This window comes from Pundamilia nyererei, unplaced genomic scaffold (genome assembly GCF_000239375.1).
Source record: "Pundamilia nyererei isolate P.nyererei 1_Seehausen unplaced genomic scaffold, PunNye1.0 scaffold00047, whole genome shotgun sequence".
NCBI lineage: Eukaryota > Metazoa > Chordata > Actinopteri > Cichliformes > Cichlidae > Pundamilia > Pundamilia nyererei.
The window spans coordinates 2,381,130-2,392,393 of NW_005187448.1; the positions used below are offsets into that span (position 1 = coordinate 2,381,130).

The window sequence follows — 11,264 nt, forward strand, 5'->3', positions numbered from 1 at the left end:
CCCCCCCTTAATTTTTTATTTATTTATTTATTTTAATTTATTTGTTATTGAGAGACTCTATTGAAACACTTAAGTATTAATTAATAATTATTGCAGACCATTAAATTGTGCTTAAGGTGTCTACTTTAAAAGCGAGTCCAGTTTTGGAAGAGATGCTTTGTCTTCGTTCTTCAAGGATTCAAGGAAACTTTATTGTCATTCACATCACATGTTTAAATGAGGTGAAACAAAATTACATTTCTGCTCTGTTCTTCTGCTCCTTTGTAAATTTTCACACAAACTGCACGGCTGGGCGAGATGAGAACATTTGCACTTCAGCTGTTTTTTGTTTTCTTCGGCAGAACAATTTTTGAATTACTCTGTGGATTGTGAAATGGTCTGCACTGACACTTTGTGTCACGCTAGAGCCTGAAATTCTCTAAACTCTCCCCTCAGCAGCCCTCTGTGGCCTGCCAGCTCTCAGTATGGCCAATTTAGCACGTTTTCCCCCCACCACACTCTACCTGTTTCTCACCCAACCTTTGTTTTCTACTTTTCTTGTTGTTGGATTAACCATAACAAGGTCCTTTCTAAATCCGACTGCATTATTCAACAATTTACGCAGACTGAGCTGATTAGTTGTTGCGCACAGTCGTTTGTTTTTTCCATGGTGCAGCTTTTGTGCTGCCACTGATCATTTCCTCTCGCACAGACTCTCAACTGTTTGTTTTTTTTTTTTATCTCACACAGCAAGTGCAAGATTAAACTAAAATAACAAACTTTTGTGTAAACTCGATTTAGCAACAGGTTTTATACGACGTTATATTTCTGCAGAGAGCCTCTCCCTCTGTGTTTGTTGCTGTTGTTACCTTAGGGACAAACGTCTTCATTGTGCTGTGCATACAGGGCTCCCCAGAGGCTCTGGAACAGGAATGTTTTCATTGATACTTGTGGTTTGGCAACATCAGTTCATTCATGACTCACAGCAACACTTTGTTGCACTGATAAAAATGTATTGACGTGAAATTAATGCCACACAGTTTAGCTGTCAGATAAATCAGGATTCAGCATTAAACGGTCACATCTTCTGCACGTTCAGCAGCTTAGCTTACATTGCTGAGCTTGTCCAAGTTGCTCAGGTATGTTTTATACTTGGGTGCGTTTCTGAGCAGGAGCTACCATTGGTGCTTGCTTATTGTCTTATCTGTGGCAGGCAGCGGTTTGATCCATTGTTGTATTAATGTAAAGAGATTTAATTAGAGTTGGCATGTTGAGGGCTTTCCCAGACAACAGATTGCTGGTTTAACCTAAATTTGTTGCTTTAACGTAATGGTAAGCAGTGTGGAGGGGGATCACTCACCCACTGGCATTAACCCTTCTCTCTTTTACTCTCTCATAATCCTTCTCAGTTTATCACAGTGACCTTTTTTTTTTTTTTTTTGGACCAAATGGGTAATCTTCAGACGTAATCTGTGTCTCTCTTGGCGTAGGCAAACTCGCATAGCCAACTGTGTGAGGAACACATTCTGTAATCCCCAAATGTCTTTTCTCTGCTTTCTCCCAACTTACACTAAACCAGACATGTCAGCAGTTTAAAGTAAATCTATTGCTCATTGACTCATTGATTAACATAGCATGACAGGTGGTTTACATAGCTAATCCTATTTATGTAAAACACTGGTCCCTTTTAATGCCTGTCCTCAGACCTTTAAATGCAAAAATAACACTAGAATTTTCTCTGTTTCTTCTGCAGATCTGTGTTCTCCTGTTTACTTGCCTTTACATGCTGTCCTACCTCATCCTTAACCAATTCAGGAAGACTGCAGAGTTTGTCACAGGTGAGTTTTCTGCAACACACGAATACTGCTCTGTGAGAACGTTTTCTATCAAAAGCTTCTAAAGAATTGCCTGCAGCAGAATCAGTGATGATGTTGACAAGCACACTGTCTACATTGGTGAGTGGGTGGAAGTAGGCAATACTTTTCAACCAAGCACAGGTGTTGTTCAGAAATTACCCATTCTATTTTGAGCAGTCTTTGTTTTCTAGTTTGTGTGCAGGCTGCAGCAGGATTTTTCTTTTGAGCTTTATTTGAAGAGTCTTCAGAAACCTGAATAATGCTCAGGCAAGCAGTAAAATCAATATTGTTTGCATACATGAATGTACCACATATGCACCCTAGCAGGAAGGCAGCTGTGAGCTTAGGGCTAGAGCAACTAAATGTATTCACCTCGTTAGGCTGAAAGCATGTGAACCATACACATGACCAAAGATGTTTGCTTTTTGTTTTCTGACTTTTCGCTGTCTGGAAAAGTGTAGTAAGATGTGTTTTGGTGAACACAGACATTATAAAAATAGCACTATAGCTAATAAGCAACCTTCATGTAGTTACAGTTAAGTAATAACTGTTGGTGTACATGCCCATGTCGTAACACTGCCTCCACCATCTTTGTGGTGTCCTAAAAGTTTTCACCTTTTTGTGAACCCTCTGTATTTTCGTGAAGGTAAATCTGTATTGTAGACACTGACAGTAACACTCTTATTACCTCTTTGCTCTTGAATTGTTTAGATGTTATGAAGGTTTTTTTGGTAACCATCAAAGTAATTCTGTATTCATGGACTTTATTTGTCTTCCCGTCATCTTTCAGGCCTTTTGTTGGTGCCGAGCTGGGCAGTAAATGTTTTATAACAGCTGAAAATCTACAATTAATTCACAGCTGGATTGTTTGATTTAAAATCCATTGTGTCAAAGTACATAAGCAACATTATAAATAATTTTATTGTAAAAAAAAAGTTCTTAATGTTTAACACAAATGTTGAAACAGTTACATAATAAATCCAATAACTTCCCACAATTGGAAGCAGATGTGAGATGTCCAACTAGTCAGGTCTCTGTGCTCCACTGTGATTGGGTGGGAGTCTGGGAGATGGCCAGATGCTTTTTTTTTTTTTCTAAAATAGGGAGCGAGGAAAACCTGCTATATATTAGCTCACTGCTGAAAAAGTCTGTGCATCAACAACAATGGAACAGTTGTGCCCTGCAGCTAAATGACAATTGTGCAACAGCACTGCACAAAGTTGTTTTTGACTATAAAGATTCAAGAACTGGTTTTTGCTCCTTAGGCTTATCTTCTATATCTATATTTCTCCTCTGTGCCAATATTGATACAGTAAGGAAAATACTGTAGTACTGAGCTACAGAAATTCAAATAGTGAATTTAGACATGAACTTTGTAGCAAGATCTTAAACATTTATTCATTTTTTAAAGCTTAAAGAGGAAATGGAGACATTTATAGAAGTGTTTGTTTGGTATTCTTAATTCCCCGCTCTTTCTGTATCCTGCCTATAGGTAGTTCAGTTTTATTGGAGTCTGGGTTTTGCTTGAACAGAATGTTCCAAACATACTCGTCCCCCGCTTACTCCCCTTTCTGAAGCCGTTGCTTTTTGCTGCACTTGTACACACGCCCAAACACACGCACACTGAATGTGTTCTGTGCTTAGGCTTTCCTACAATGTAAAAGTCAGGTAGTTGCATGTGAAAACAAACTGAGGTCTGTCAGTTATGTAATGAGTGTTGCTCTGTTCCCTTGTAGATGATGTCGAAGATGCCACTGTCAACAAAATTGCGTAAGTGAAAAACACAACTGATTAACTAGTTGGTATCAGTCTGTTCTCACTCCCACTCCATATGATTGAGCAGATACCAAGTCAGTGTGACATGTGTAGTGACCCAATACCATTTGGCTTTGGATTTATTGCCCTACCTTGTGTGTGTGTGTAATGGTGTGACTTCCATGTCACTCTGCCCTTTGTCCTTACACGCTGGCACTATATTACCTTATTCATGGCCACTGTAGCCTTTCATCTACGCTGTGGTGTTTGAGGCTAAACATAAATAAATGCACAACACTCACAAATGGTGTTTCTTCTTTTTCCAGGCTGTGGCTGTGCACATTCACCCTGTCTGTTGCAGTCTGTGCTGTGCTCCTTCTCCCCATTTCCATTCTGTCCAATGAGGTGCTGCTCACCTTCCCACAGAGCTACTACATGCAGTGGCTCAATGGATCTCTTATTCATGGTACATCTGTCTGTTTATTTTTTTAAGCAGGGATGACACCAAACCAAACATCAAATAGAGATCTGTTTTTAAAACTGGAACAGAATGAACAGCAGTGATGCCCTCTAGATCAATATTAAACAGGCCTGTGTCCAAACTGATAATTATTACTGACAGAGAAGCTGTGACCTCACTGTTCAATTCAGTCAAGTTTTCCAATCTCAGTGGAATGCCAGTGTCTCATTGTGAAGAACTGTGGTGCTGATTAATGTGAAAGTAACCTTTGCTGTAATGTTTGTAGCTTAATTTGTTCTGTAATTATCGCACATTGCAATGTATGTATACAGTGTTGTCAGTGTTGGGAAGGCTGAGCCTCATGGTGGCCGATCTGGGTACTGCTAAAACTAATGCTAATCAGCGTTTGCCCCAAAAATAACAAATGGAAAATCTGTCTTGACAGGTTTGTGGAACCTAGTTTTCCTTTTCTCCAACTTGTCCCTGGTCTTCCTCATGCCTTTTGCATATTTCTTCACTGAGTCCGAGGGATTTGCAGGATCCAGAAAGGTAGCATTTTTAGCACAAGCTCACATTGGAGACTCAAAATGATTTATAGATGTGAGTCCACAGTGCCTGTTTGCGCACCCATCTGCTCACACGTCATCTGCTTTGGTTGTGTAGGGTGTAATGGCACGAGTTTATGAAGCAGTTGTGCTGCTGTTGCTGCTGGCCCTGCTTGTGCTGGGCATTGTGTGGGTGGCATCAGCCCTCCTACATGACAACATAGCCCGGAAGAGCCTCTACGGTGAGTCAACCACAGATTCCTCAATGACAGGTAGTTTTTATATGTTTCATATAGCCACTTGTGATGCTCTATCTCTCTCTCTCTGGATTTCAGACCTGTGGGAGTATTACCTTCCCTATCTGTACTCGGGGATCTCTCTCTTTGGAGTGCTGCTGCTTTTATGTTAGTATATCTCATTCACAGTTGGTGGAGTAGCTATAAACCTGGTTCTATGGCTTTTGCATATCATCATCTCTGTGCTTCTCTCCTCAGTGTGCACTCCCTTAGGGTTGTCACGAATGTTCAGTGTAACGGGCAGCCTGCTAGTCAAACCACGGGTGAGTCACAGGCTCAGTGTCTTGAATTTAAACAAGTCTAGTTGTCTAAAGCTATGCTAGCAACCCACTGAGTCAGTACAACTTTTCTTCTAACACAACTTGTTCCATCTTCAAAATCCACACTTCCTGCTGGTTCCAATCATGTTGTTAATTTGTAGTGTTTATTACTTGAGGTGCAACTAAAGAAAGCATACTGAATTATCAATTTTGAGTGTGCTGTTGATGCACACTAGTCAGGGGAGTACACAAAGTAAATGAGCAAGCTACTTATAGCTAGTAAACAATTCAAATGAGTTGGTTGGTTTTTAAAATGGGAAGCTTCTGAAACCAAAACCTTTTAATGCCTCTGAGGTTTGATTAATAGTTTTCCAACGTCTATTAAAATGCAGAGCACCATGACTTAGAATAAATGTACATAATTGGTTTATACTAGTCTCTTTAAAGAACAGTATGTACTACTGTTTGGTCGTGGCTTTACTTGAACATGTTGAACTTTCCCAAATAGCAGTGAAAAACTGCTGTGAATGGCCTAAATGTCTGTGCTATATTTCACTGCAGTGGTGTCAGAACACCTGAACATGACCATTTCAACTCATTAAAAATCGAATTGACTGATTGGTCCTGTCCTCTGTAGCTGCTGGAAGATGTTGAAGATACTCTGAGCTGCACCACATTTGAGGAAGACTCTCTCTCCAGGAAAATCAACTGTAAGTAGGTGATCGTGTTCACAAGAACGTTTCCTCTGGTTACTTCTCTCTGTTAGGTTAATTGGTTATTCAAAATTGGCCGTGGATGTGAGGTGTTTGAAGACTATAGGAAGAAGTACTTTATCAATGTGTGGTTAAAATGTGTAGTCTGGGGTGGTCATTAAGTGTAGAAAGGTGCTATATAAATACATTTATTTGTTTTTTATATTCATCCTTAAATTAACTGGTTGACATTTTCTCCTTCCCACCATCATGCGTGTGATTGTAGGTGGCAGTACATCCTGCTGGGTCAAGCTGAACATGGAGGCTCTGAAAAAAGAGTACCAAGCCGTCCAGAGTAAGCGCGTCGCCCTGGGTAAGACTGGCTGGACATGCTGTCTCTCTGCTGGAGTTCTCGCACAGTGATTACAGAGTGTAGTCATTTGTTGTTGTCGCTTTTCTGTCTTTCTTGTTTTCCCCACAGAGATGCGAAGGAAAGCGTCCCCATGGCAGCGGAACCTGGGCTACCCGCTTGCAATGCTTGTGCTTCTCGCACTGACGGTACTTGCATGACTATCAATATAAGCATCAATTCTACTTTAAGTTTAATTTATCAAGGCCACAATTATTTTTTGTTTTTTAAAGTATTATTTTGTAATTGTCTCTTGTGTCTGTAGGTGATGTGTGTGCTGATGGTCTGTTTCAACGTGCTGGAGTTGCTACTGGATGAAACAGCCATGCCCAGAGGAATGGAGGTGGAGTTTCTGCCAAAACAGAATTAATAAATGCGCCCCTTTTAAAGGTTTATGTGCTACAGCTAGTCGTGATGATATATTGAGGATTGTTATTTTTGTGTGTTGTAGGACCCTCACCTTGGGATGGCCTCCTTTTCAATGTTTGGCTCACTGGGTGCTGCTGTTCAAGTAGTTCTCATTCTGTATCCTTTCATCCTCCCATCTTACAATTGGGTGCACATAGAGTTAATTAGTTGTCTACATTTGGCGCAGCCACTCACCAGGATGCCCTTGATATTTCACCAGGGCGTGGGTGATGTTGACTCATGCTGTCACACTCACACATTGGAAGCACCTTTTATTTTTTTTGTAGCCTACTTCTCGGGTGCTCTTTACCACTCTGCCTTCCACTGTTATCCTTAAAATTATTTTCAGTTATCTGATGGTGTCTTCAGTGGTGGGCTTCTATAGTTCCCCTCTCTTCACTGGCCTCCTGCCTCGTGCACAAGACACCAACCTCACACAGGTACCCAGTGGTCAGCAGGCTCACATATTTCATCCAGAAACTGTTGTTTTCACTAAAGATGGTAACCTCTAATTTTTTTCAGATAATCGCCAACTGTGTTTCACTGCTTATCCTGAGCTCTGCACTGCCGGTGTTTTCACGCACTCTTGGTAAGCATGAAGCACAAATGTGAAGTGGGGCATTAACGTTTCAAAGTTTCTAGCCTTGTCCACAGTTTTGCTCCTCTGTAATTCTGTGTGTGTGACTGTAATGGAAAACAACAACATTGTCTTTTGAACAATTGTCTTTGACGTTACATGAAATAAAAAGTTTACCCTGACTCTGCTTTGACTGCATCTATAAAATGGAAAGCATTTGTGTAGTTTTAATGATGTCCACAGGAGGGCGTTTGTATGCCATGAATATTGTGCCTGCAGGTGAATTGGGGCTTTGGCACATTTTTCACAAGTTTTGCTTCTGTTATTTTGTGTTAGGGATCACCCGTTTCGACCTACTGGGAGACTTTGGTCGATATAACTGGCTTGGGAACTTCTACGTTGTATTTCTGTACAACATGCTGTTTGCTGGCCTCACCTCTGCCTCCCTGATAAAGACGGTCACCTGGGCAGTACAAAGAGAGCTCATCCGTGCCTTTGGTCAGTCTACTTTCATTTTGAATTTATGAAGCAAAGTGAACAACGTTTGTAAGCATATACTTTTTTTTCTGTCAGTGAGACTGAGCTGTGCTTAAATTCATTGCACTTGGATATCTCTTTCATAACTTTCCCCACCTTTGGCCCCATTTCCCTATGGGCTGGTCTCTCTTCCTCAGATAGAAAGAATACAATTCTTTCAGGAAATTGTAAAGGGACAGGAGGAGAGTCAGGTCTCCTTGGGGACCTTCAGGCACACCGCCCTAGACCCCTCACAGCACACACACACCCTCCAAACCTCCACCCAACACAAACAACCACTCGGAGCATGGGCACGCCAAACTCACACATGCATACACACAATCCCCTTCCTCACACTCCAGATAGCATCTCTGCGCTGTGGCAGCTCTGCTGCACTTTCCCATTGCCTCCCAGCATACTTTTGTTCTGTGGTTAATAGACTTTCAATTCACCTAAATCACAATTTTTCCTAGCTTTGCAAATGTAATGCTCCACCTTTTGATTGTGTGATATTATAGTCCTTGTTTCTCTCTCTGTACAGGTCTCCACAGACTACCTTTAACTGTGTCACGCTCCACCGTCCCCTTCAGGCTCCTCCTGGCCAGTGGATTGTCTAAAATCCAGTGACTTTTTTGGGTTTTTTTCCTTCTCATGACTGCCTTTCCTAACCTTTAAAAACGGAGCCATTTCAGAGGTGTACCCGGCGGATTAAAGGCATTCACAGTTCAGTCTCTTTGCCAGCTGGTACATGGATCAGGTCACCACGTGTGAAGAGACTGAAGAATGTGAGTCTGTTTGCACTGTGTCCAGTGGGAGCACCGCTTGATGCTGTGTTCAGTGACCAATATATCAGGGTCCAAGTTTATACTGCTTTTTGACTGCAAAGGCAAATACTGGTACAAGTGGTTACCGAGTCACAGGTGTGACTGGATCGAGGGGAAAAGGGATTAAAGCCATATTAGCAACGATAACAGAGCCCCTGCAAAGTCATGCTTTGTAAAACGAGGATCCTTAAGCAGCCGTTTGTCTGACATATGTGAAAGTCAGCAGAGTTATTTTGAAATATTGCATTGTAGCTGTGACATAATTTCCTCTTCCTCCTTCAGGTCGACTGAGTGCTCTCTCTTTCTTTGCGGCTTCCCCACGCCTTCCTCTTTAAGTACCACCACTATTTTAAGACTGGAAGATCTTCTACTTCCATGTGTTTGGATGTTCCAGTCTGCACCAGTGTTATGTTGGTTAATAAAAGGAAGTCGTTAGTGGGGAGCTGATGGGACAGAGAGCAGTTCAGTTGTCTGCGGATCTGCGGGTTACACACAGGGAATGTGAGGTTGACGTGATGGTCTCAGTGTTGGAGCTCTTTTTTTTTTTGTCTTTTACACACTGAGGTTACCAGTAGGATTAAGAGCATTTTGTACGACGGCTTGACTTTACAAAAAAAACCAAAAACTGAAAGCTTTACACTTTGTCTTATAAAATGTATTTGAATGCCATGTGACACTCACTAGTGGGAACTCGCTGCCTTAAAAAAACCAATCAAACTGTGAATCATTAAGCATTTGTGTGGGGAAAGTGCAATATTGTGTATGTAAAAGCACACTTTTTAACTTTAGCAAAAGTTATGTTTTCAGTTAATTTTCTGTGATGTTTATTTTGCTTTCATCTCATTCCTCTGTGTCGGAAACTGGAGTGAATGCATCAGATAATGTCAGAATATTTTGGAACAGCTATGTGGCTGTCAGGCTTTTTTTAGAGGTTAGATTATCTACTGTCAGCATTATCTCATCATCTGATATGTGTTGGTGATCCTGTGTCACAGGTTACTTTTGCTGCTGTATCAGCAGGTTATTTGCTGTTGGTTTGACCAGCAGGGGACACTATCTCTTAGGTCCAATGGCAATATAACCCCTAACTCTGTCTGGTTAGTTATTGTATGCATTATATGTGGACCACTCTGAGGTTTACTCATTTCACTTGTTCTGAAAATGTTCTTATGGATTTTCTGGCATTGCGTGTTGTTTTTATTATTTATGGTTGTTTGGGAATCCATACTTTGCATTTTGATTTATTACTACTCTTTTCAAACAGTTAAAGAAAATGTTTAGTTGTTCTGAAAGATTTCGAAAAGAAAACTTGAAATGCTGTTGTTTCAGATTTTCCTACATACTACTTTTTTAAACTATTACGTGAATGTTTTTGAACAATAATCAATAAAAATGTGTTTTTGACCTCTTTGTATGCGTTTTGTTTTGTCTTTGAACACACATCAAGGTTATTATTATTTATTCATTTCTTTGATGCAGTTACATCTCCTAACATGTGGCCTGTAGTGGGTGTGTTACGGGTAAGAGACGTCTGTCCTCCGTGTCCCTCCACCCTTTAGTGCACTACTTTAATCAGCAGCAGAAGAAAGCTGTATTTGGGCCTGTCTGTCAGCGGCGTCCACCCGCGACGCCACTGCAGCCGTTGCCCATGCTTTCCCCACTTTGATGCAAATGCCAGATAACCTTCCAAATCAGGAGAAGCGGCGTTCACTTACGATCACTCCTTCACATCCCCACCACCCACCTCCTTTGTTTCATTCCTTTTCCCTCGCCTATTGTTCATTTCCTATTTTTCTTTCTTTTTTATCTAAAGTCTGTTCAAGAAAACCCCAGCTGATTAATTTCTCCCTGTTGATTTTTTTTTTTTTCTTGCATCTCTTGTTTTGCTTCTTTGGATGTTTTAATTAAGATTATTTTGTTTAGGTTTTGTTTTTGAACTTCATTTCCTTTGCTAACAGGAAATGAACTCAGATGTCGCCGTAACATTACTCGGACATCTGCAGGCCGGTTACTCTGAGGCAAGTGACACTGTAGGCCAGGGGTGTCAAACTCAAATACACAGTGGGCCAAAATTCAAATGTGGAACAAAGTCGCGGGCTAACAGTAATATTTATTGAAATATATTTATTGCTCCAGATATAAGAATGAATCTCTTCTTATGGACTCAAACAAGTTTTGCTGAGAAACTGAATGTGGAACAAGCAAAGCTTAATACTAAGCAATATATATATTAGCTGTATAATACCAGTAGGCCAGCTCTGATAGTCATTTGGTATGGCTTCACGGGCCAAATGTAAGTAGGCTGCGGGCCAAATTTGGCCCGCGGTCCAGAGTTTGACACCTATGCTGTAGGCAGTTAAAAGGTGCATACGAAAGAACTGTTGGTGTGATTTCAGAAACGGGGTGAAAATTTAGATTTTGTTAAATGTGATTTTATATTTGAACAAACCCAGACTGATGCATTTAATCATGGGGCTAAAAGTTGGTGATTTTGAATTTACACCCATTATTCTCCATTTTCTTTGAATGTGACTAGAAAATTGCACTTCGGACTTCTGGTGATTGATGCTAAACATGTTTTTTTTTATTTATTAATGAGGGTTTTTGCCCTCTGTGCTCCTGAAAGTCCTTCTTGACAACAACCAGTTTTGCACCTTGGAGAAATTGTGCAGTTTGTGCTTGAATCT

At 40.8% G+C, this 11,264-nt stretch overlaps 1 protein-coding gene across 1 annotated transcript in view; it reads left to right on the forward strand.

The window, feature by feature from the left end:
* lmbr1l (limb development membrane protein 1-like) overlaps nucleotides 1-9,968 on the forward strand; it is a 13,395-nt gene extending 3,427 nt beyond the window's left edge. Inside the window, exons 2-17 of the mRNA XM_005732584.2 lie at nucleotides 1,733-1,817; nucleotides 3,572-3,605; nucleotides 3,917-4,056; nucleotides 4,496-4,599; nucleotides 4,714-4,837; nucleotides 4,931-4,999; nucleotides 5,090-5,154; nucleotides 5,789-5,861; nucleotides 6,130-6,216; nucleotides 6,325-6,401; nucleotides 6,518-6,595; nucleotides 6,704-6,777; nucleotides 7,010-7,100; nucleotides 7,183-7,249; nucleotides 7,574-7,735; nucleotides 8,295-9,968. Of these exons, the coding sequence (XP_005732641.1) occupies nucleotides 1,733-1,817; nucleotides 3,572-3,605; nucleotides 3,917-4,056; nucleotides 4,496-4,599; nucleotides 4,714-4,837; nucleotides 4,931-4,999; nucleotides 5,090-5,154; nucleotides 5,789-5,861; nucleotides 6,130-6,216; nucleotides 6,325-6,401; nucleotides 6,518-6,595; nucleotides 6,704-6,777; nucleotides 7,010-7,100; nucleotides 7,183-7,249; nucleotides 7,574-7,735; nucleotides 8,295-8,380 (1,416 nt within the window). The 3' untranslated portion in view covers nucleotides 8,381-9,968. The remainder of the gene's footprint in view (nucleotides 1-1,732; nucleotides 1,818-3,571; nucleotides 3,606-3,916; nucleotides 4,057-4,495; nucleotides 4,600-4,713; nucleotides 4,838-4,930; nucleotides 5,000-5,089; nucleotides 5,155-5,788; nucleotides 5,862-6,129; nucleotides 6,217-6,324; nucleotides 6,402-6,517; nucleotides 6,596-6,703; nucleotides 6,778-7,009; nucleotides 7,101-7,182; nucleotides 7,250-7,573; nucleotides 7,736-8,294) is intronic.
* Nucleotides 9,969-11,264: the final 1,296 nt, after the last annotated feature.